The sequence below is a fragment of the Calidris pugnax genome, unplaced genomic scaffold (genome assembly GCF_001431845.1).
Source record: "Calidris pugnax isolate Ruff unplaced genomic scaffold, ASM143184v1 scaffold24, whole genome shotgun sequence".
Taxonomy (NCBI): domain Eukaryota; kingdom Metazoa; phylum Chordata; class Aves; order Charadriiformes; family Scolopacidae; genus Calidris; species Calidris pugnax.
Genome location: NW_015090922.1, coordinates 38,215,871 through 38,242,247, shown reverse-complemented (window position 1 = coordinate 38,242,247; position 26,377 = coordinate 38,215,871). Strand labels below are relative to the sequence as shown.

The following is a 26,377-nucleotide window of genomic DNA, read 5'->3' as shown; positions in this document are numbered from 1 at the left end:
TAACTAAGTAACTAATCTCACTCAGGTTTGGTTTACTTAAGAGAAATAAACTCAGGTTATGTATGTGGGAGTTATTTCTGCGGTGATTTTTTTTTTTTTTAATACCTTTCATTGCATGGGGAATAATAAATTATACTCTTAAATAGAATGAGACAGAAGTCAGTCCTGCTTTTGCAAATTGGAAGTTGGCTCAAAGATTGCTTATCCAGTGTCTGGAAACTAAACAAAAGTTTGAGTTCAAGTCACTGAGAAGGTTCTGCTGAAATCCATTTCAAGTCCTTTGGCACAAAGCATGCAGGCGGAAGCATTTCCTTGCCAGTTAACTAACGATTCTCCTCTTGCCCCTGGTACTGTGGCTGATTCAAATCTGTGCAGTTCCTATAATTACACCCCACCCTCTCCGAACCCAAAGCACACATGAAATGAAGAAATGACAGGAAAAAGGCCACATGTCACAATAATTACTATAATTTGGTCTGTTATTCCCTTGTTTTCTGGCTCGGTATTCGAGGCTTGATGTTAATTTTCTTGCATAACTAAAGGTGTTTCCTCTGCTTGTTTATACTAGCTATGATTTCTAAACATCCTTGAAATTATTTGCCATAACATCTCTCCTCATCATGATATTACTTCAATTTGAGCCACTTGTAGATAGTGCTTCTTTCTATTTTTGAACAGAAACAGTTGGGAGCCAGAAAAATATGTATTTGTTTGCCTTTCTATTTTTGCTTTGAAATTGCTGGAAGCCAGTAGGTGGGTTTTTATTTTCTGTTTTAAGATTTTATTTTCAAACTAAAACAAATATTATGTATGAGGATTGGCACAAATCTTAAATTACTGGTTTTAGTAACAGAAAAAAGTTCTTGTCAGAAATTCTTCTGAAGTGTGGCTCTATTTCTGGAAATCCTTTCCTGCTCACTTCAACAGAGTTTTGTATCCTACCCATTTCACTGAATGATTCTTTCATATACAGAGGGGTGTATTATAGAAACTCTGCTGGCAGTAAAAGGTTGGTATGTTTTCTTTTGTCTTGTACACTGCACTGATTCTTTCATCATCCAGCCAAAGGAAAATCACGTAAGGAGTTGACTATTCATTGCGTATACCAAATGAAGTCACCTGAACTCTCACCTAAATGGATAACTGCTGACTTTGTGTATCTTTGGAAAATAAACCCTGGCATCTGCTGTTGGGCTGCACATATTTTGTTATCCAAAAGGAAAAACTGCAATTCATTATAGAATCTCCAGTATGAGATTCCAATCTGCTCAGAACAGTGGGCATATTAGCTAATTAGAATTGTCAGAAAACACTGGGAATAGCTTGGCCAAATTTAAATGAAAATCTTATATATTTATTTCAAACTGAAACCCAAACCAAACAAAAAGCCCCATCCCCAGTTTTACTTATTTCTTCTCTATTCATTTCCTAACTCACATTCCCCACTGCCTGACATCCCCCCACCCCACCTCCCAAACTCCAAACCACATCCATGAGTTTTACTCTGTTTGCTTTTTACAAAAGCTTGGACAGCTTTGAATTAGTGTTCTTTAGCACTGGATGACTTCTACATTGGTAAAATCACATGTAACATAGCATTATCTTTGGAAAAGATCTTTTTTGAGGGGGTGGGTAGAGTAGGAGGTGTAGAGTTGGGTCAAAAAGGTAAAGGTCAAAAGTGTATTAACATATTTTTTTAACTGTCAAGACTTACATTATATGAAAATACAATACAGAACTTAAGTAAACAAAACTTTCTCTTTTTACAGCTTTCTCACTGAACTTTGAAACCATTCATGGAAGCTGATGGCAACGCTCTTGTAAGTATAATTGCAGTTATGCCAGAGTTATTGATCAGCTGAAGAGGTATGCTGAGGTTGTGTCCTTGTTATAATAGACCGTGGACAACATCAACATCTAAACAAGATGTTTCCTGTGGGCTAGGCCAGGGCTGCTGCAGTTCTGCTGTAAGGGTGAAATGAAGTCTTTTGTATGGTCTTGATGCCACTTCCAAGTCCTACCCCTCAACAGATGAGAACACAGTAATTTAGGATGCATGAGTTTAGCAAAGGCTTTTCTTAGCCACTCATTTGTCTAACCCTTGAGAAGTTTAAGGAAAATAGTCTCTGTAGAAGATGAACTATTGATCACAGCTGCCTTTGGTGCCTTCTTAGACTCATGCAATGTGACATGAGACATGAAGTCTGATCTTCAGTATTGGACCAATGCCACTGCTTTTGCTTGTAGAACATTTTTTTTCTTTCCCCCTAACAGCCTCATAACTCATTTTGCCCCATTTTTTTCTCCTGGGGAGTCTGCAGGACTCATTCACTAGGCAGAAGTATCCCCTGGGGTGATACTCAGCTGCTCCTGGCATCCCCAAGGGGATGCTGCCCACCCTAGTTTTGTTCCCAGTGATGGTTGCTCAAGGCCATACATTTGGAAGAGAGGCTGGAAACATGTAGCCACCATGATATATATTTGCAAATCCTTGCTGTCAGGCAAGGACAGGGTAGGGGAGCCACAAGGGTGTGGGTGTGAGGAAACTCCAGCAACTGCTAATGAGTGTGATTAGCTGCCCTTGACCCAGGGTGCCTAGAACCTTTGACACAACTGCTTCTGATTAGGGACCGTCAAGCACCTCAAGAAGGACCCATCAGCAGGCCCAGCAGTTTGTGCAGCAGAGTGTGGAGTGAAGTAAGGGGGCCTTGGCTGATATTGTGCTGCTGTCTTAGGTGTGGTGGAAACAGGGCAGTTTCCCCAACAGATGTGGGAGCAGCTGTGCCTGCTTGGGCAGAGGATTCCACACAGACTGAGCTTCAGATGGCGGATGCAGACCTCCAAGTCTTAGGCTACAGGAAATGCCTGAGACTTCTCTTTGAGGCCAGGAGAGATGGCCCTCTGCCCTGCAGGAGGTGTGCCATCTTGGAGGAGCTGTGCTGCCAAGTGGAGGAGATACAGGAGAAAGTGAGCAGGCTGTGTAGCATCATGAGAGGGGGATAGGTAGGGTCTTCTCTGACCCTATCAGGTGACCCTATCTCTGACAACAGCTTGAAGAGCCTCAGTCTTCACCCGCAATCGAGCAGTAGGGCAGTGTGTGTGTCTAGCCCCACTATCAAAGTAAGCAAAACCTCTGGAGAAGGGAAGGATGGAAGCTGATGAATTCTAGTACCAAGAGGAAGGCTCCTGCCCTAAGAACTTGCAGCTGCAAACTAGACTGACTGACCTCAAAATTGCCACTAGAAGAGCCAGATGTGCCTACTAGCAAAGGACCTGGTTCATCTAACTGTAAATGATGTAAGGGTATCAGGAAGAAAAGGCGAGTCATTGTAGTGAGAAATTCCCTGCTGCAGGGGGCAGAGGCACCCATCTGTAGGCCCTACCAACCATCTAGAGCAGTTTGCTGCCTGGCAGGGGCCAGGATATTGTGGAGGGACTGCCAAAGCTTGTCCAACCCTCTGACTTCTACCCCCTGCTGTTATTCCATGTGAGCACAAATCGTACAGTTGAGGTCGCCTAGCTGGAAAGCAGCTTTGCAGAAAAGGACTTGGGAGTCTTGGTGGGCATCAAGTTGAACATGAGCCAGCAACGTGTCCTTGCTGCAAGGAAGGCAAATGGTATCCTTAGCTGCCCTACACAAAGTATTACCAGTAGGTCAAGGGAGGTGATCTTTCCCCGTTATTCAGTACTGGTAAGGCTACTCCTGGAGCACTGTGTCCAGTTCTGGGTTCCCCAGGACAAGAGAGACATGGACATACTTGAGAGAGTCTAATGAAGAGCCACAAGGATGATTAAGGAACTGAAGCATCAAATATATGACAAAAGGCTGCATGAGCTGGGACTGTTTAGCTTGGAGAACAGGCGCAGGGGGATCTTATTAATGTACGTAAATACCTGAAAGGAGTGTGCAAAGAAGACAGAAAAGAAAGCTCTTATCAATGGTGCCCAGCGACAGGACCAGAGTCAATGGGCACAAACTGAAACACAGGAGGTTCCCTTTGAATGTGAGGAAACACTTCTTTATTGTGAGGGTGACTGAGCACTGGCCCAGGTTGCCCAGAGAGGCTGTGGAGTCTCCATCCTTGGAGATATTCAAAACCTGTCTGGACATCTGGTTGGAGATGTCCTTGTTTGAGTGGGGAGGTCGGACCAGACAACCTCCAGAAGCCCCTTCTAAGCTCAATTATGATGTGATTCTGTGGAAAAATAAGATCTCTAAATGGACAGAAGTCTCTCACTGAACTTGTCACTTCTCTCATACATTTTTGCTCATCGGTGGAGGCTGCCTGGTACAGGAGTGGCTGTGAACAACACTGAGTTGTACAGCTCCCTTTGCAACTGGCTCATGGGTGTATTTGCCAAGTGGAGCAGTCATGGATAGCAAGCTTGAAGCCTGTGATGCCCCACAGGATCACTATCCCATGTTCAGCCCTTAGGTCTCAGTAAACTGATGAGTAAACCAAAACCTGCCAAAAAAGATTAAAACTTACCCCGTATTGCCAGCCTTGCACAAAAATGATGACCCTCGTAATGTTACAAGTAACTGTAATATTTAGCATTCATTTCAGAGCTTTCTGAGGATTGTTGCTCTTGGATTTTCCCTGGTAACAACAAGAGCTAGAAATAGATGATTTTTTTGGTTAGTTTTTCAGTTGAACCTGTGATAATGAAATAAATCATTTGTCATCAGGAAATTGAACTTTGTAGAGAATCATCCACCATGTCAGCACAGTAAAATCATGACATTTGGTTTAGTTTCAGACTGTTCCAGTGACTATGTGTGGTAGTTACAGTACATTACATCTGAAACTGCTGTTATGTCCCTGATCAGTACCATTGGTTTTACTGGTAATAACACTCATGTTCACAGTTTTCTCTTTGTTCTGCGCTGGTGTTAATGTGTCCTACTAGGAGTGCAATTTAAAAGCATCTTAATCAATGTTCACCCAGGGTCACTGAAATGAAAGATTGTTGACTCTCATAAGGTATTTTTCAGAGGAGGAAATTTTAATTTACTTCTTGAGGAAAGGTTTTCCACTGGAAACTTGCTAATGTGCTGTATTCTTGTGGAAAATTGAATGCAAATCCTGCTGGTGAGGTATTTTATGAATTTTTAGATTCATTTAAATATATATTTTCTATTGGTTTAAGATGAAAAAAGTTTCACTGAAAACTGTTTGTTTATTTCATAAAATATCTGACACCAAACACTGGCGCTTTGGAGAAAGAGGTTTCTTCTGTTTGTTCATAAATCAACAAAATTTGGAAAGAAAATTCTGTGAATAACACCAAATTTCATTGCTGCAGCCTAGGATTAGAATTTTCTCTTGTACAGAGAAAAATAGATATTTTGTATAAGATTATACTGGGTTTTTGAACAGCATTAAAAATAATTGAAAATACTGAATTTGATTTAGGATTTATTTGTTGAAAATTTACTTCATCTTTCATATTGGGAAAAAAAAACCCAGAAAAAAAAAGTATCTTATTTCATGAAATCTCACTCAGCAATGATTTTATTACAGATTTATCACTAATTTTATCCCGGCAAACTAAACACAGTGCTGGCTGGGGAAACTGTCTTTCTTTCCTCCATTAATTTCACAACTCCTCCCACAAGATATGAAGAGATGGGGATTCATCACTCCCGTCAACTTGCATCAAAATACTGTCATTGCTGCTGAATAATAAACGCACATTTGTAAATTCTTTTTGCTGCTCCAAGCTCTTACTAGGTTATCAGTTTTTTTCTCAGTCTGTATATAAAGTGAGCCCTAACAGATGATTTACATAGTATGGATATTAACCTTTTCTCAACAGATGAGCCATAGACCGTGTTATTTTGGTTTAGATCATCAGTAAGGCTAGTGGAAAGATCTGCTTCTTCCTCAGTTGTTTACAGAGGGCCACATCCTGTCTCAGCATTGCCATTCTTGTTGTACAACTTTATGTTAAAGATGAAGTGACCTCACCGTAGTGTCATGGCAAAGATGTGATGTTGCCCCACTACATAGTTTTTTTGTGCAAGGAGAGCTGATTCATATTTGTTTTTTCTTTATGCCACTTTGGGTAGCTCTGAAGGAAAGTAATTAGCGTGACCGCGTGACCCATTGATTCATCAAGGTTGTATGTTATTTCCACGTGTCCTAAATAGGGCATTACTTTCTTTGGAATGAAGACAAGAAGGGCGACCAGTGTAGAATGGGGAAATTGCAGAGCCTCCGATAGAGCCGATGTGTTTTCTCATTGCTTTTCTTTCTCTGTTGTCATGGAGAATAGTCTGAGAGAGAGAGGCAGTGGCAGAATTAAAAAAAAAAAAAAAAACTGAGTTTAAAAAATAACCGTGGGTAGTGTGCAGAGAGCAGAATAAGACATATTAGACATAATATTGCATTGTATGCTACCTTTCCACCTAGATGTGGAAGATCTCTGGGCATACAGTCTAGAGGGGAGGGGGAAAAATAAAAAAAAAAAAAAAAAAAGAAAAGAAAAGGGGGAAAAGAAAAAAGGAAAAAAGAATACATGATGATTAAGTGGGAGCCTGGGATTATTCATCCCTGGCGAAGCCTCCCACAAGTGTCTTGTTCAGGTCATCTCAAATAGGTATCAGATAAGCACACGACTGCGATATGTGGTTCTGCACTCTGATACATGCTGCAAAGATCACCCGTTAGGGAAAGTTCTCGCTCTTCTAAATACTGGTGGCAGTGGTCTCTTCTATTACTGTTTCCAGATGGTGTAGCTTTACTCATCTTTAATTCGCCTGTGAGAAGAGCCATCAAATCCTTCAAGAATAATGTGAAATGGGGTTCTGCTTTCCTGAAAAGCCGGCTGGCTGGGCAGAGGGGCTGCATTAGGGATGTTCATAGCGTAGCTCTGCAGCGGATCAGGTAGCTACCGGCTTCGCATAGCAACGTTATGGCCCAGCATATTAAATCATACATCACCTTACCCAGCATTTGTCATCCAGAGGTTTTAAAACCTTCCTAAAAATAGAGAAAAGTGAATGTTTTTGTTCCCATGCTAGAGATGGAAAGGTTGAGGCAAAGAGAGGTCAAGTGTTTTGTCCACAATTGCACGACCAACCAGTCTCTCTGGGGAGAATTTACTCCAAAAGCCAGACCTAACATTTCTAGTGACCTCTTTTTTGGTTGTGGTCTTCTGTTTTAGTTTCATTTTCTATGTGTTTATGTAGGATGAAACATACAGACTGCAAATTAGTAAATATAATTCACTTGTATTAATTTTGCAGTGACTAAAACTCTCATATATGGCACGGCAAACTTCTGGCATATTTATGTTTTATGGTTTGTATAATCTGCCAGGTTTGTGGGATTAATTTTTTTTATAAGAAATATTATGAACCTCTTACATCGGGGGAAATACATTCTCTGCACTAAGTGAAAAAAAGAGGAGGGGAAAATCCAATTTTTTTCTCTTTCACGATTTCTTAGAATGAGCTAAATGACAAGCAGGACTCTGGCGTGTATTTTTAATCTTCCCATGTTTGCAAATCCCCCTCATGGAGTGTAATGAAGCATTAAAATGTTGGAGTCCTAACTTCTATTTTTTAACTTCTGAAACTCAGAATACAATTCAGACAAGCACGTAGCAAAGTAGAAGCTGCCTGTGGGTGTGAAACAGGAAGCACCAGTAGATAGACACATGTATAATAGAGTTACGTTTGCTCTTACTCAACTAGATAGACATCAATTTTAATTAACACGTTTTATGCTTCAGCTACTAACGTCCCTTCAGCAGCGAGTGGGTTATGCGTTTCCATCCTGCATATACCACCAGCATCACCACCACGTCCTTCTCTAGCTTCCCCCTCCCCTTTCTACACAAATGTTGCAACACAATCTGAAATTTCCTCTTTTCTTTCCTTCCTGCGTTTCTTACAGGTTCCCTTGCGTCAGAAGACAAAAAAGAAAAGTCAAGGTAATGAGAGATTGTTTTTTTCTTTTCTCTTCCCTGTTCCTTTTTTGTTATTTTCTTAGTATGTCTTATTCTTGGGAGGGTGAGGATTTTACACTGCTACTCAGCTGGTGGAAGGCTGCTTTTTAACTACACTGATTCTTGCACTGATTCTGAGAAAAAATGACAACGGGCTGTTCCTTTGGACTAAATCCTTGTGGTATGTTAATTGAATCAAAGCTGGAAATCAGTGAGGTAGAATCAGCTGCCTGCACATACACACACACACTAGCGGTTTTCATGTACTTGGCATAATAGTTTTCTCTCGCTGACTTAAATAGATGTATTCTTTTCGGTGCAGCTGTGTGAAGGGAAATATATGCATGCTTCTCTTAAAAGGATCAAAGGATATATTTTTAATTTACAAAAACTTGGATATGGTTTTCTTAGCATTAATTAGTGTCTGCTTTATCTGTAGCTTACTGTTTTGTTTCTGCACATCAGAATGCCTTTCAAATGAATATATGTTACTATCACAGCCATTATGAAGCTGAACGACTTCTAAGTATATTTTAAGATATGCTTGGATGGTTTGCTGAGATTGCTAAGTAAGGTTGATATCTTTAATTGGTAGCAGCGTTTTTCCTGCTAATGCACTTTTAAACAAGCAGAACACTGTATTTTTAATGGCACAGGGTTCTTTATAATGAGCCGACGGAGGATATCATGTAAAGAGCTGGGTCAAGCCGACTGCCAAGGATGGCTCTACAAAAAGAAAGAAAAAGGAGCTTTCATTGGCAACAAATGGAAAAAGTTCTGGTGTGTGCTGAAGGAGTCATCGCTGTACTGGTACAGCAGTCAGCTGGTGAGTACAGCGTCCATCCAGCTCTGGGTGCTGGACAAACAGCATCTGCTGGGACGGAGAGAAGGGGAGCTGGGGGTAACAATTTAGATGCCCCCTGGAGATATACAAATGACAGGGTTTGTTTCTCAGCCCTGGTATTTCTTGTAATCTAGGAAGTGTCTATGTGAATGTGAAACATGCTGAAAACTACGTGTTTTCTAGTTCAGCAAGTACTTGTGAAATGTTAACTTGCTGTCTGTTCTGCCCTTTAAAGGGCTGCTCTTTGCAAGCGCTGGTGGCATTTGAATTTGGGAAAGGTTTTCCAGGGTTGGGCAATTTGCAGACACTTAAGACTCAAAACAAGAACACTTCTTCACTTGTAATTAGTTTAATTTTCAGAAGTCTCTCTCTTGCTTCTCTCTCCAGCCCTGTTCACACTGAGAATAATCTGGTTTATTTGTTGGCATTTTTTTTTTTTTAATTTATTCTTCCCTCCCTCCACAGCTTCCCCCCTTTATTTTGCACTGGTAGTGTTGCAGATATGAACACTGTCAGTTGGTGATATTTTTCTCTCCTGGTCTTGCTGGTATCTCATCCAGAGCATTGTAGTTAAAGGTTCTCATATTCTGCTGATTTTTAAATTCCTGCTCTGATGAGCTGATCCTAAAAGTCAAATCTCCACGAGGACACAGCGTTTTAAATTCAAGGTCCAGCTTTCTGGCCAGAGGGTGAGCTTTCTTTAGGACAGCTGGTATAGATAGAACTTCTCTTCCAGATGATCCAGCCCAAATAACCTGCTACACTTACGGTGTAAATGGGAAATAGTCTGAGACAAAGAACAGCAGGCCCTGAATTCCTGTGATCAACTTAAGAAACTAGGAATTAAAGGCTGAAAAAGGTGGGGGGGAAGATGTAATGAGAAATCCAGAGTAACCCTTTTAATGAAAGGTTATGGCTGAGTGCAAAGAAGCAGTGAGTCCTAGGGAACAGCTGGTTTTATTCCTGGCTGTTTGATACAGCTTGGCAGAGAGGGCGTCTTGTCTGTCCTAGGAAGATTCAGACATAATTATTCTCTTCACTTTGTTCTCTTGCACTGCTACCTCTAAAAAAAACCTCCTGTCATCTTCAAATGATGGATTGACAGAGCCCAGAACTGGGATATGCAGAGGATTAGGGGATGCAAGCAACGATATAGACCGAAAATCAGATGTTTCCAGGTGGAACTGTGGACAGGCACCAGGTTTCCTAAATACAGAGGGGCTGCTCTGAAAATCAGCATGTCACAGACCCAGCAAAGGATGAAAGATTACAGAAAACTTTATTAAGTCTTAGGACATTTTAAATAATTGAGTGTAATCTGGATTGTTTCCACTTTTTTATTTCTATTGCAGTAATGCCCATTTAAAATCTTACAGACTGTTTCAGAGAACAAATGAAATAGATGAAACCATTAAAAAAACCCCAAACCCTAAAAAACTTTACTCAATTAAAGAGTATTTCACATTCTCCCCTCAGTTGCGGGTACGGTGTTGGGGTTTTTTAACAGAATAAAAACTTTGACTGACATTTTAAGATGGTATTAGGTGTTCTTTTTTGGGGGGAAAAGTCAAAACAACTCTGCTGATCTTGGGCCGCTGTTTTTTGTGGTGTTGTGGTAGTCTGACTTGGCTTCTTTTCAAGACAAAGTCAAATACCTGCATGAGAGAAAGAGAAAAGAGAAAGAAAAGAAATCAGAAAAGTAGAAAAAAAAAAAAGACATAAAATAAAAGACTTAATTTTTCCAATGCTTACAATATCTCTGCTTGGAAGACAAGGCCTGGCAGATATACTCATCAGCGGCATTAATACCCTGGAAACCCTTATGAACATCGGCTGTTCTAAATCACTGCTTGCAGTTGAACTTCTGGTCAAGCAGTTTTAAGATGAGCTGGCTGGCTGATGCGCCTTTTAGACCTGGGAAGTGTCAGAAAGGAATTATTTTGAGGAGTAATCAAGCTGGGAGGAAATAAAGCAAGGCAAGATTAGGTAAAGTTTACCTTCCAGGAAGAGAAGGGTGGTGGTGGGGAGGTGCAAAGTCCTCTACTTCCTTTAGTTGTTGTGGCCTGGTTAAATTCCACTCTCGGGATCCAGAGAGGCCATGATCATGCTGATCCTGGTGTTCCTGGACGGCATTAGTCATTTGGGTGATACCTGCTTTCCAGCTGCCACTGACTGCCCCAAAAATGAGCAAGTTTAGAGAACGGGTGGCATCCTCATTTTGAGTTATTTCATATGCTCTGAAGAGCTCATACAGCTTCAAAATACAGTTGGCTTATGTCAGCCCTGACTTCTCACCTATCACAGTCTGTCTTGTAAACAGCCTAGCTAGTAGCACCTCTTTGCTTTCAACTTCTGCTGACTCTCAAACACTATTTTACGTTAAAAACCCAAGGTTTCTTTGGACAACTTGAAGCTAGCCTCTGCATAACTGTATATTCAGGTGTTTGCAGACTGGCAATAACTATGGGGTGTGGAAAAAGTGTCATTTCAGCTAAGATCTCCTTCCTTAAATTGATGAGACCAGAGCCATGCTCAGAGTCATATCTGAGGTGAACTAGACCCGTCATATTTTCACAGATATTTTCACCTCTAGATTGATGAAGCGGAAATAACAGTGACATATTCACTGGCTTGCTTGATACTTCTCTCACTTCTGTATCTGACCTGTCTTTAGTACTGCCTGCACTTCCACTGCTTTCAGTGGAGTTAATCCTTGGTCCCAACAGGGCATCCAAGAGGACAATCTTAAGTTCATAGTTGTGTTGAAAGAGGAGGAGCCCAGCTCCTCTTGTGCTCCCATGATAGGCCTTCTTAGAAGATGAAGTGAAAAGTGATGGTGGAGGATCAGGGTTGAGATCAAAGGAACTGGGGCATGCTGGTTGTCTGTAGCTTTGCCTGACCAGTTTTGTTCAAGTGAGAAATGAGCGTGTTTTGTTCGAGGCTATGTGGAAACCGCAGTCAACCAGACACTGGTAACTGTAGCATAGCAACGGGGTGCTGGACCTAACCTTTTTTTCTAATGGAGATGGAGAAAATAGAGAGTGGGTGGAATTTGAACAGGAATGTGCTTTATCCTGGATTTGGGTAGGTAACCTCAGCTGACGTCATGTTCTCAATGAAGTATGTCTTCAGGCACCTTTGATGCTCTGGATGTTTCTGTCGGTCTGATTTAATTTGCCTTCAAACTACTCTGGTTCTGGGTCTTTCACATGAGGCAGATTAGGGGAGGTGATACAGGACATTTCTGGTGATATTTGCAGATGGTATTTCCTTCAATTTAACATAAAATATGTTGTGAAAGCCACAGCTCAAAAGAGAAAAAAAAATACTGAGAAGGCCAACAACAGCAGATCATACACCATGAGAGTCAAGCTTCTCCTTCACTGAAAGCAAACCAGAGCACATAGGCAAATCCAAATTAGCTATTGACTGGCTAGCTGAGGTACTGAGGCTGGTGAAGTTAGTGTTCCTGTGGTCTCAGCGGAGATGGGTAGACTCTGCTGAAAACTCTTCCCACATATGCTCGGTCTTTCTTCAAAACATGGATACCACATGAGGCAGGTTAACTTTTGTTTGCCGTATGGACATGCCCCCAGTCTGGGGAAAGGAAGCTGTTTTGACTAGAAAGAAACACAGGAGGGTTGTTTTTGCAATGGAAACACAGAAAAAGTAAGAAAATGGATCTAAGCAGTCAGACTTTCTGGGTACATTCAGGAACATCAGACTCCTTGGACAACTGCTCTTCGTTAGTGTTTGGTTTCCTCTTTTGAGTATCACTCTCTACAGGGACCTGCCTTGAAGGCAAGAGTTTAAAGAGGACAGTGTGTGATCCTGCCTGCCCCTTTAGCAGTTTTAGTTCTCACACTGAAACCCTGGAGGGAACCAGTACTCCTGCACAGGCAGAGGGATGGGGTGGGGAAGATCGTCACACATAATGCCAGGCTCCTGGTTCCTTGAGCTTGTTGTGACTGTTGGATAGTGTTGGTTGGAAGAGACAGAGGACTAAGTGGTCTAAAGGTCTTGTGGGCCTTTAGGATAGCTTGGCTGGTTTTTCAAGTAGGGTTGAAATACAGTTTTGCAGGATGTGTTAACAACGGTTGTCATGGGGATTCAGCTGAAAAGAAATATAAATATAAAATGAAAGGGTTGCAGACTGTGATCTACTGTCACTATTTATCTTTGATTTTATTTTTTTCCCCATTCCCTGCATTTAAATTGGTCCTCACTCCAAACAGCTTTGCCAGGAGCTGTATAATTGCAGTCTTTTAAAACAGAAACCTTTCACCTCTGAGTTATAGTAGCTGCTTACAAGAATGATAAAAAGTCATTGATGTCAGCTGATTGCGCTGAGGGCTTTGGGGACCTCTGGTCCAATATCTTACACAAATTATTCACAGTTCTATAGTTTGCCTCACTGGTGTACTTGGCAGAGAGAAAAAAAAAAAAAAGTCTAAAAAGTCTTGAGGACTCAACTGCTCCTCTGACATCCACAGGGTCTTCTGGGGCAGCACTGAAACCCTTTGATGAAGCCATAAGGAGTACCCTGAATTGCAGACTGGACTGTTCCACAATAACTAGATACTTTTGCTTTACAGCACTATTTTTAAAAACCTTTCTGCACCATTACATTCACTTTAAATATTGAAAAATCTATTAAATCATTTACTAAATCTCTTAAAGCCACAAAATCTAGACAATGTATTGAGGCAAGCTAACAGAGACATTAGCCTCTTTCAGTGGATTCATGCATTATGTTTCATAAATATGCTTGAATTTTTTTGAGTGAAAAGCTTTTTCTGTGAAAAAGTGGTTACTTTCTTTTTTGCCCCAAGCATTTGCAGAGACTGTTATTATTATTGAAATTATTTTCCTATAATTGGGCATAGCAAAAAGTGCAGATTTATATATTAGGCTAACCTGCATAAAAACTGGAAGAGATAACAACTTACTCTTTTAAAAATCCTGATTAAATAGGAAACACATCAAGGTTGTTTTAATCTGAGTTTTTAAGCAATATTTTACAGCTTTTCATTAAAATATGAAGGAAGTTTGAGTGAAATGTGTGAGTTAAATAATAGCATGCTTAAAGTCATATTAAAGCTAACATTTCAGAGAAAAGAAAACATTTAGAACTTCTCTACCCTTTTAATGTTTTAAAATGTCATTTTTATTCCAAGATTGACCAAAAAGATGACTTCCACATGTTCTGTTCCTACTGTTTATATGGAATTCTATTTGAAGACTCTAATAACACTAATAATGTTTTACTGTTATGATTTGGTTTCCTTTTTTCCCTTCCTTTTTCTAATTATGGAGGTGCACACCCATCAAACCCCTGTTTTCTGTTATATAGATGGCACATCTGAGATGTACCAATAGTGCATTAAAACAAAAAATTGACACCATTATCCTCCTTTCTTTCACTCATACATAAAATGAAACTTCCAATTTTTCGTATAAATGAACAAATGTGAAATCACTGACAGAATTAATATAAAACCTGAATGCATTAATCATAATCCTTTACCAACTGGAACATATCGAATACTGCGTAAGAAGTCTGGAGATTTCTTTGTTGTAAAACTGGCAAATGTAAATTACCGAAACCAAAGCCTACCGACTTATTTTTGTGAGCAATTTATAGAGCACTCCTCTAATTTAGATGCTCGTTTGGTATGTCCATCTCCGCACGGGTGTGAGCACCCCAGGTAAGTGTCCCCTGATAATTCACCAGTCCAATACAAAATCCAAATGCTCTAATATTTGTATACATTGACAGTAGAGACGGTGACTTATCTAATGGTATTGCGTGGACCTAATCTCCTCATCAGTGCTTGTGCAATGCCCTAAGCAATTTATAGGATGCAATCTAGACCAATGGCTACTGTGCCAATAGATAAAAGTGGCTGAGCTGTGATTGCATTCATAACATGTAAAGCCAACCCATCCCAGACCTTAGTCACCCCCTCACCCACCTGATGGTTTACCTAGCATGGGTTTATTGGTGTGCGGGTGAGAAGGTACCTGGGTATATTCCTTCATATGGGGTCTTCTGGATCTCTTTTTAATTTTTTTAAATTGGGTTTATTGATTTATACTGCAGAGAAACACTAGCACTGTATACATTCCTTATCCAGAAATGTGCATAATAATGGCTTTGATACCTCATGAGCTGCTTTTTTGAAGCTGGTCTCTGGTGTTCTTAGACTGGTCTTAGGAACCAAACAGGAATTTCAGTGCTCTCATTGCATCTGGTCCAGTAAGTGACCACTCTTTTTTGGCACAGAAATGCAGGGTAGTACATTTTCTATCTTTAGTACGATGCAGCCCATGGATAGAGCTCCTCCTTTACTCAGCCCTACTCATTCACTCATCCCTATATACTTGGTGTACTATGGATCTGGGATAGAAATACTAGATCAAGGTCTAATTGATCAAAATATACTTTTTTTTTTTTAAAGGATTAAAAAAAAAATTTGTAACTACTGGTCTTAGGAACCAAACAGGAATTTCAGTGCTCTCATTGCATCTGGTCCAGTAAGTGACCACTCTTTTTTGGCACAGAAATGCAGGGTAGTACATTTTCTATCTTTAGTACGATGCAGCCCATGGATAGAGCTCCTCCTTTACTCAGCCCTACTCATTCACTCATCCCTATATACTTGGTGTACTATGGATCTGGGATAGAAATACTAGATCAAGGTCTAATTGATCAAAATATACTTTTTTTTTTTTTAAAGGATTAAAAAAAAAATTTGTAACTTTATTTTCTTTAGTTAATTGTTATTTTTTTCTCAAAAAGTTTAGTCTCACTAAATTCCAACCTGTGGAATGGATGGAAAAGATGGGGGAAAAAGATCGCCAAACCAGGCTCTCAACAAGTTTGACAGATACAAATATAATGAGAGAAAGTTAAAAGCCCACAACAGCAAATAAGCATGTTTTGGTACAAATGAAGCCGCATTACAAAATCAACGTTTTTTCAGTCCATATAGTGAAATACTGATAAATACAATTGTGTCTTCTGTACTGAAAGAAAACAATAAAAAGAAAAAACAACAAAAAGAAAAAAAACAACAAACATCTTCCACTGTTTTTTTTTTTATTATTTTTTTTTTTTTTTGGTCCTTGAGCAGGCAAGGCTATTTACTGGTGAAGATGCAAAATATAAACATCTCATATAAATATTTAATACATGTTAACTGCATGTTGGAATGATGGTTATGCCATGATTTATTGTATACCAATGAATAGAAATGCAGAGGTGCAGGGAAGACACCCACTGAAATATCAATTCTATATCCATATTTCAGTTCCAAGAGATTCATACTTCCAAGCATTAAAGCTCAAAGACTTGTCTCGATGAACATCTTTTTATAGTCTCTTCATATTCATGCATGATGTGACTTGAGATGTTGTCAGTCATCTTCATTTATCCTCTGTCTCTGTAATTGTTGTGTGTATTTTACCTGCTTTAAGTCAGTGTACGTTTTCAGAATTTTAATGTGCCCAGGGATAAGGGCTGGGAGCAGCATTAAAGTGATTCAAGGAATGAACACTTTCTGTATTTTGGAAAGTACAGTTTTTCCTGACATTATGTCTACCGACTTTTGTCTACATGATTGCTCCTCTTAGCAGGAGTCCTATTCTTACTGCGGCTGATCGGGTGAATGTAGATAGATGTAGCAAAGGAAGATATTTCAGTGGCAGGCAGCAAGAACAGGGATTTGAGGCTATCTGGTCACTTTAGTTTTGCTGGAACCACTCTCTGACAGAGTCCTGCTGACCTGGAACAGAGATACCAATGGTCAGTAAACCCTCTCCCAACTAGAAAGGGGTGACTGCATCTACACAGCATACTGTAAAGGTCCACCTGGCTCTTTCTATCTCCTGTATTGTGGCTGCAAATTTCTGGGGGGAGTGATAGCTGAGTGGCAAAGCCATCTGAGGCTAGTTTGCAGTGTTTAACAACAGACCTCAGCAGCATGGGACCATCCCCTTGCACGTTTTCACCTCTTGGTGTTGGAGCAGCCCATATTGTACAGGACTATATAGGTGACCCTATGAAATGGTCCAGGACCCTATGAAACAGTCCACATTACACTTACCCAGAGGAGACCCTCCTCCATCTCTGCCTAGGATCATTTTGGATCATTTTTGAATTCCTGTTGCTATAGACACGTATTTTTCAAATATACATAGATCACTATACATTGCCCAAGTCACAGGCGACAGGATTAGAGGAAACGGCCTCAGGTTGCACCAGGGGAGGTTCAGGTTGGATATTATGAAAAATTTTTACACTGAAAGGGTTATCAAGCATTGGAATGGGCTGCCCAGGGAAGTGGTTGAGGCACCATCCCTGGAGGTGTTCAAAAGATGGGTTGACATGGTGCTGGGGGACATGGTTTAGTGATGGGTTTTTTTTGTCAGAGTTAGGTTGATGGTTGAACTAGATGATCTTGAAGGTCCCTGCCAACCTAGATGATTCTATGACTATGCGGTGGTGTTACGCATCTGTGTAAAGCACATGCATGCTGAATCATGGAACAAATGTTCCTTTGAGATTGTATGTACAATCCAGACCTGAATGGATGATATAACCCTTATTTGTTCTCGTGCCATCCATCTCTTTTGAAGGCTTCTGTTGTTAAAATTGAGGTTCAGCAGATCCATTTTCTATGGTCTATGCAGAAAGTGTGGCTGGTCTCTTCATCAAAAGAAGTTATGTGATTGCTGATGGCTGCAAAGGCTCCGCCACCTTCACGCTGTTTTTAGTCCTGGCTTGATCCAAGCCTAAATTTTGCCCTTGAGAATTTCAGATTCAACGCTAGACTTACAACTTACCCATGAATCTTAGTCAAGATTGTTCAGATACAGACGCTTCAAGGTGAGGAGGATGGGGAGTCTACCTCAGCACTATTGCAGAAGTTGAGGATCCTTCTTCTTTCAGACACTTTGCTATTCGGAAGCGTACAACAAATCCCATGCTCATACACAGCTGCTTGAACAGACAGGAGTGGTGACTTTCTAGCATCCAGGACTTGCACAGATAGTAGCTGGTATAGGAATATTTCTTGTTCACAAATACCAGCCAAAACATCGGGTGTTAATCTGTCCCCATGGTGATAAGCATATATTTTCAGACTATAAAAAGCTGTCAAAAAACAAGAACTTGCATGTTAAATATTGTTGAGTATTGAAGTGTGATAGTTTACCATTTCGTTGATGTGGTGATTTTAAATTATTTTTTTTTAATTGTAGGCTGAAAAAGCAGAAGGATTCATCAGACTTCCGGACTTCAGTGTGGACCGAGCAATTGAATGCAAAAAAAAGCAGTAAGTTTATCTCTTGCAGCCAGCTTTGCATGATTTTTACAATGTCGTAGGGAATTGAATCTCAGTAGTGCCTGACAATGAAGCTGTGGGGAGCTCTTCTGTGTTGTATAAATAATGAAATGTTAATTGAGCTACTGAAAGAAAACCATATTGCAAAAATATTTTTGAAAATTCTCTGCCAGATGTGCTCTGTTAGAACTACAAATCAAAAAGTAGATCAGTATGTCAAATGTTTTTGGTTTTTTTTTTTTCTTCTCTTTGTTTACTGATTACGAGTAAGTTGTGTTCTTTCTTAAATACCTTCTCTTAGGTGGGGAGGTCAACAGTGGTGCAAGTAATGCTGCTTCCCTCTGACTCAGGACTATTCTTTAGGCTGCTGTGGGTCAGCTTTGTTTAGCAGGGTACAGATTTTGAAATATTCCCTCCAAACTCCCTATGCAGCACTGACTTCCAGCTGCTTTCTGAGTACACTTCAAAGGTTTGGAGGGGTGTTGCTGCTGTTCAGATTTATAAAGCTCAGCATGGTTTTTATTCTGTCTCTCAAGAGAAAGCCTTGGTTTCTCTGTTCTGCTCTCATGCAGACATTAGCTGTAGGTGTTCCTGAGACTGACTGTGGGCTTGACTTCTCCAAAGAAACAGGACAGCTATTTTGAATATGGGGAGCTCCGTTTTGTTTTCTCAGAGGAAAGGTTGAGTCACATAGTACAGGACCACGAGAAAACTTTGCCCTTCACTTTTCTGCAGCTGTTGGCTCTCAGTGACTGGGAGGAAAACACATGCTCATCACTTATTTAAGGTGGAGTAAGTTGAGAGAACTTTGAGGAGTGACGGAGGGTGCTGGGGCCCAGTCAAATAGCACGTGCTTCCATGGGATAGTCATTCACCTAACGGGGAACAAAAGAGGAAAGCCACACAGTCTCAGGATCAGAGATTATGTTTTAGAAAAAAGAAAAGCTCTGACAAGTCTTACTGATGGCTGTACTAAAGCATAGTGTGAGGCTGAGACCAACAGGTTAAACATTGGTATGTCTGTGGACTACCTCCATTTAATTTGTTTCAAACCTGCCACCTAGTTGCCTCTATGGTGCCTCCTAAAACTTGTCTTGGAAAACACAGTGACAAATCAGTCCCTATTTACCTGCTGCGTGCTGCTTGTGATTTTATTTTATTATATCTCCCTTTTCTCAACCACCAGTTTTCCATGCTGTGGGTCTTAGCCTGATTAATCACTCTCGGAAGCTGTTCCATACCTTGGATCACCCCTGGTGTTCTCTCTGAACATTTTCCAGGTTATGTGAGCTGAGGGAAGCAAAGCTGCACACAGTATTTGAGGTGCGGGCACACAACTGCATTATGTAATAGCATAATGAAGGTCTTTGTTTTATTTTTCATTCTTTCCTTCTTAGTTCCTGTAGTTTATACCTTCTGAATAATGTGTGGCCTAGGAAATGAGCTAAAAATAGCCTAGCATTTTAAGGAAAGAGCTATGTGGATGAATAAGATCATCTGGATTAATATAGTGGAGTGAATAAATATTGTCAATAATTAATTCAGCTATTTTTTCTTTTCTTATGTAAACTAGTTTTCTTCATATCTCTTCCATTTTTCTTTTCTTACAGTGCTATTAAGATCAGCCACCCACAGATCAAGACATTTTATTTTGCGGCAGAAAATGTTCTGGAAATGAACACGTAAGTAGGAGCGACTGGCCATGTTTCATCCTGTCTCATGCCTGAGAACACCCTTTGAAAGTTCATTCTCTCACTGTCAAGCGGTTGTTGACAAAGTTATTCGGGGAATTACTGAGTCTATTTTATTTTCTGGTCATTGCAGAGAAGGAAAATACCATAGAGAAGAACAAATACAAATATTTGTTCACCAATGACAGTTGAAATCAGAATTGCATTATTAGCCTCATTTTGATATTAATCTTCCCAGTATTTGCTGGCATAAATCCCTTTCCATTAGACAGGAGCAAAGGTTTGATAAGTTCATCACCTTGGGAGAAGTGAGGAAAGAAAGGAAAGAGAGAAAAAAACTTACTATAGTTTTGTCCCAGAGCTGATCTAGGACTGAGATATAATTTTGTCTGCTTTCAGAGTAATGTATCAGTTAACAAGGGGGCTTAAAGGGATAGAAAGAACTGTTTCTTTAATGTAAGTAAGCATTTACTTCACTGCCAAACTATGAGGCAGTTAAATTATCTTCGTGACAGATCAGAAATTTTCTTTCCAAAATTGTCCATAAGAACAACAATTAATTCATGCAGTTCTTAAAGCAAGAAGTAAAGATGCATATGAAACTGCCATTTTAGAAACCACCGAGGTATCTGAAATAGATATTATTTGCTATTGATGCAGTTTTGGCTCATTTAGATACATCTCATATTTTTTTACTTTTTTATTTTTCATTTCAGATTGCAGTCAGTTCACAGCGCTACTGCATTAAATGGCTAAATACCAGACACAAAGCAGTGCAATTTAAATGGGAAGAGAGTTCCTATGATAGTCAGGGCAGGATTTTAATCACAGTTCCGCTGGTGACCTTTGTGAGATTCTTCATAGGGCATTGACTGTTCTTTCCCTCTATAAACAGGAAATCTCATACATATTTACCACAATAGAAAAAGATAGGGGTTGAGAGAATGTGTGTAATATTCCAAAAAGGGCAATAGATACCAAATTGTGTGATACTACAATAGTGTACAAATATATATTCATAAACATGTAATCTATAGATGCAGGCAGGTAAATACAGATGGAAAGAATGTGTTGTCTTTTGCAACTTGAAGCTACACAGAGCATACTGGTGGGGAGATGATAACCACACATTTCTGTATTGCTGTGGTTCCTACCAGAGCTTGAGGCAGATGGGCTGAGGATGCCTGGGAATGAGGGACTGCTGGACAGGAATATTTCTGTAGAGATTGTAACCCTGGTTGAAGGAGAAGAGAGGGAAGGATGTGGGGAGAAGGAAAAGGAAAATTAGAGCTAATGGAGGATGTTAGTAAATGCTAACAACCAGTTTGGAGCCCAGCTGGAAATTCTCAGTGTCTTAATGACACTTTTGAAATGTTTAGTCTCATGTGAAATCTATGCAGGTGTCCTAACTCTTTTGCCCCCAGAATGATTTTCTTCAAACTCCACTTCTTGAGTAAATTTCATTTTGGGCTAAAGCTAGGTAGCCTAGTGTTAGAGCAGCTTGCACTATGCTACACTAATACTAATTCCTCACTGATCCAACTGATGATGTTTTCCTTGGCAAAGTATAAAATACATGCATTTAATACATGAAGTACATGCATACTCACGCATATGTCAAAACAGACTAAAAGACATCTGTTCTGTTGGCTGCAGTCCCACAAATACATATGCATGTGAGAGTGATTCCACTGAACTCACTGGGGCATTTGCGTGTGTCGAGTTACTGGTGTGCACAAATGCTTGACAGATCATGACCTTTCATAACTCTTCATGCGTATATATTTATTAAATCAACAGTGGATTTATTAACACAGTCGTTTGCTTCATGAATTTAACATGTATTTGCCACTGTCACACACACGTGAAAAGTACACACGTGCTGGGCTATCTGCATGCATTTACCTGGCCTGTTGCACATGGTCACTGGTGGTCTGTCTGAACCTGTGGTTAAAATGAAGTCCTGTATTTTTAGCAAGCCTTTACTTGTGTTTATATTTTTTTTTCCATTTAAGAAACATTCTGTTACAAGTAGGTGTTAGAAGAAAATCAATGATCCACTCTTATAGAAATGACACTTTGTTTTCTTGAATTATGTGGCTCTAATGCTCAAACTGCAGTCTAAAAATCCTGTTACTTTCACACTGATTTTACTAGCAAATTTCCTATTGCTTCAGTAGAATCAAGATCAGACACAATGTTCTTTCAGAGTTATGAATCTTAATTCCTGCTCTTCATACATTCCCTGTTTAGGCCTTGAGTTTTGATCTGAAAGCCTTAAGCTTTTCAGTTAATTTCTTAAAACTGTGGCCAGCAGGTTGAGGAAGGTGATTCTGCCCCTCTGATCTGCTCTGGTGAGACCCCAGCTGGAGTCATGTGCCCCACTCTGGAGCCCTCAACACAGGAAGGACATGGATCTGTTGGAATGGGTCCAGAGGAGGGCCGTGAAGATGATCAGAGAGCTGGAGCACCTCTCCTATGAGGACAGGCTGAGAGAGCTGGGGTTGTTCAGCCTGGAGAAGAGAAGGCTCCAGGGAGACTTTATAGCAGCCTTCCAATATCTGAAGGGGGCCTTCAGGAGAGATGAGGAGGGACTCTTTATCAGGGAGTGGAGCCATAGGATGAGGGGTAATGGTTTTAAACTGAAAGAGGAGAGATTTAGATTAGGTATTAGAAAGAAATACTTTCCCATGAGGGTGGTGAGGCACTGGAACAGGTTGCCCAGAGAAGCTGTGGCTGACCCCCCCCTGGAGGTGTTCAAGACCAGGCTGGATGGGGCTTTTGAGCAACCTGCTCCAGTGGGAGGTGTCCCTGCCCATGACAGAGGGGTTGGAACTCAATGATCTTTAAGGTCCCTTCCAACCCAACCTTTCCAATGACCATTCTATGATTCTATGACCTACAGGCAAGCACAATATACACAAAAGTATCTCCAGGGATTGTTTCTAGTGCTAGAAAAATGCAGCCACGTAGGAAGAGGAATGAAAAAGACCTGTTAATATCTTAAAGTGACACAGGAAGTGGGACTTAGTAAAAACAAAAGTACATTGAGAGTTAAAGAAAGCAGTATGTAATGGTCCGAAAGTGTTGTTTTAAATGACTTAGATTCTTAGACTGTGCTACAGTAGCTTTACCCAGGGTAGCTGACATCATCTTCTCTGGCCCCTGTGCCTTTTGGCTCCTTTCAGGTAAAAAATGGTACCTCAACAGCAGGACTAAACCACTAACATTGTGTTATAGCACACAAACTTCTCCTTTAGCTTCCACAAATCAACTCCTTGGTCATCAGTGGCACTTTTTTCAGGATCAGGGAAAGATGTCCCAGGCAACTAATCCTACTAACCACGGGGAATATTAATATTCAGGTAACTGGTGCATTTCTACATAATGTTCTAAGAAATAGAAGAAAACTTCAATATTTAGTCTTCAGGTTAATGAAAATGGATGTAGTAACATAGAACACATCTGAAAGGGGCAAAACTCTGTCTGAACAGCATGCAAGTATCCTTAACTCTATATTCCCTCTGTTTCAAACACAGGTGGCTAAGTAAGCTGGGGATGGCTGTAGACCCTCAGGCACCCAATGGGAAGAATGAGGAAGGTATGCTCCTAACGCTGGTTTCAGTGTATAACTACATCATGTTCTTCACAGTTTTTGCTTGGCCAAATTTTTGTTAGCTCTTTCCTTCCTTTTAAATTGTCAACTTGGGTCTGTCTAGCAGCTGAGCTCAGAGGAACCACACTGACACAGCGCAGAGTATTCACGGAAAAAGTAATAATGGTGAGAAATAGTGTCACTGAGGGACACTTAGTGATCTTGTGAGAGATGTGTAACTGCTTCGGTTTGCTGGCTTGCTAAGCCTATCAAGTGTGAAAAAAAAAAAAAAACCCATCAAACAGCTGTGTTAATCTGGGTGTTGAGTTGGTAAGGTATATTACAGGAGTCATGATATGGCCCAGGAGTTTGCTAGCTTGGGAACATCTTTTAGAGTATTGGTACCCAGTGATTTTTTTAGAACTGCTCAGATTGTGAAGGAGGTGGAGGCATGGAGAAGAAACTGGTATTTGGCTATTTGTAGTAGTATGAACACTTAGGTGATGCAGCCTGTTTTGTCTGAGCACTGAAATGCACCTCTCTGCATCCCTTCTGCTGTTTGCCAGGATAAGGTTGTGGTTTATGACCAGACTTTGGACATGTAGGACCATTATTAATTAGCCTGATGTGGCTGTATTTATACTCTGGCTCCATTTATGCTCTGCTGTTAGAAGCAGCTTTGGGGCTGGTAAACATAGGTACCACTGATTCTGGAGGTTCAGCAGGTGTCATCAATGTCTATGTTTTCAGCTCATGGTTCCTCTTTATTTCTTGTCAGAAAACTTGTTAATTTTCATACCCCCAAATGCCTCCAAAATGCCTGTTAGTTTTGAACCTAATTTTGGATCAAAACAGTCTGAGATAATTCGGATAAAGGGCTATACTGAGTATTGGGCTGTGCAACAAGTACTGCACCATAATTGTGCTTGGGAAGGAAGTGTCCAAACATGTTGTCCATGTTTTCACAAAGGAGGAGTTTGTTGGAAGGTGAGGATGGTCAAAATTCTAGACATGAAAACAAATTCTTTTTTTAAAATCATCAAAATATGTTGTATTGATTGTGTTGCCTGAGTCAAGAATTATAAAACAATTCAAAATGAGTCAGCCCACTAATCTTAATTTATAAAATTACAAAGTTACAAAATAATCCACTCAATAACCTCTACAGCAGGTTATCTAGTTACCCTGTAACAAACATAACATAGCCAATTTTTCTTCAGCTTTTGAAGCTGGTGGCCCATTTCCCCTTCAGAAGAAGCACTCTGATTCTGGTGTCAAACACCTCTTCGTTTTTCCACGTGTGTTTTGCCACAGGTGCTCCAGCAGCTCCCTTGAGCTGGGGTTCAGCCCCCCACCAATGAGCCTGGGTGGACGTGCCCTTGCAGAGAGGCATTGCTATGCCTCAGAAAAATGCTGTCATTGCCCACAGTCACTTCCGTTCCTGCTGATCTGGTCCTCCCCTCTGTGTCACACACCATAACTCTTCAGGAAGGTCTTGGCTCTTGTTATGGCAGTTCTTGTGTATTCGTGTACTTTCTATGCATTTTAACACCACCACCACCACCCCCTTTGCCTATTTAGTGTATCAGAAACAGCTGTTGATTCTTTTTCAGTTCTGTGTGCCTAAAAGGGGACCTGTAGAAACAATAAGGTCTTTAATAAAAGTTATTCAAGAAGGCATTAATGGAGCCTTACAATTTGATATAGCCTTTTTGCAGCCAGTCTCAGTCCTTTATGGTAAGCACATATTTCCAGTAAACAGAATAGCAGCTACACGGTTAGAAACCTCTATAGTTCTGCAAACAGTTCAAGGAGAAAAAGTAATGAATCTTTTAAAGTTCTGTTTTGTTAACAACTTAGAAATTTCTCTCTCGTGTATAAAATTCTCCCTTAAAACTTTGTTCCCCTCACACTGGGCTTATTAAACCCCCCCCACCCATGACATGCATAAAAGGAAAGACTGTGGGGCTTAATTTAGTTAAAGGATGAGATAGTCACAGGTGATTTCCCAGGGACTGTGCTAACACACTGCTTTCTGGTGGTGTGAACCCGTGAAGTCCAGCTCTTACAAAGTACTCCCAGAGCACAAACAACCCTCACCCGCTTGGGGAGAGAGCCGGAGAGGCAGCGCAGAGCCCTGGGTCCATTGGGGATGGTACTGGTGGCCTCGGCTCTTATCACACTCAGCACTCGCTCACGTTGTCCTCATTAAGCTCCGACTATGTCTTTGCAACCTTTCATTTCCCCAGCTCAGGCGAGTGGGGGTGAGGGCTGTCACCCTTCACTCGTGATGCAGGGCAGGATGCAAGCACTTGCCGCTACGGAGGCTGGACATGAAAGGATGGTAGATTTAGCTGAGGGAGGTAATCTTGCCCAGTGGTTACAGCCAGGCCCTGGGAATAGGAACCAGGAACTTACTGCCTCCCCTTTTCCGTGTCTCACTTTAACAATGATTATCACTTCAGTAATTCCGCTTCTAAAAATCGCCCAAGAAAATGCTTTCACCTGCTGTATTGGTAGTTGAAAGAAATAACAACATGACTGCTGCTCTTCCACATGTCAATAGATACTGAGCTTGCTTTTTATTAATAAAAAATAATAAAAAATGAGTGGGGTGTATAGTCCTAGAGTACAGTGTTTACTTTTAGTACTAGCTCTGCACATGCACTGCATGGTGTCCCTGTGCGAGTTACCATGTGGTGACAGAAAGCTCTCGTGATGCTGCTCTATGGTTTCCAAAGCCCCATGTGAGCAATCTCAATCTGTTTCTCCAAAATTCCAGCCAAAACACCAATGCTCTAGGAAAACTTACTGCTTACAGAGATTAAGGGACAGCATCTGCTACTTGGGACAGGTCTCTCTAACATACTACAAATGGTACAGCCTTTCCTTTAGAGGCTGCAAAAGGAGGAAAAAAACACACCCCAGACCTATTTGTGAAGTT

The 26,377-nt window shown here is 40.6% G+C and overlaps 1 protein-coding gene across 8 annotated transcripts in view; it reads left to right on the top strand.

Moving 5' to 3' along the window:
• Window positions 1-26,377, top strand: part of IPCEF1 (interaction protein for cytohesin exchange factors 1) — a 99,299-nt gene that overhangs the window by 48,788 nt on the left and 24,134 nt on the right. For 3 of the 8 annotated variants that reach the window (XM_014950856.1, XM_014950855.1, XM_014950857.1), the window contains exons 3-7: window positions 7,905-7,941; window positions 8,613-8,782; window positions 18,065-18,138; window positions 19,758-19,829; window positions 23,378-23,439. In XM_014950856.1, the coding sequence (XP_014806342.1) occupies window positions 7,905-7,941; window positions 8,613-8,782; window positions 18,065-18,138; window positions 19,758-19,829; window positions 23,378-23,439 (415 nt within the window). Of the gene's footprint in view, window positions 1-1,767; window positions 1,821-7,904; window positions 7,942-8,003; window positions 8,138-8,439; window positions 8,526-8,612; window positions 8,783-18,064; window positions 18,139-19,757; window positions 19,830-23,377; window positions 23,440-26,377 lie in introns of those variants that run through there. The other 5 variants (XM_014950858.1, XM_014950854.1, XM_014950860.1 and 2 more) reach the window with 3 other exon arrangements.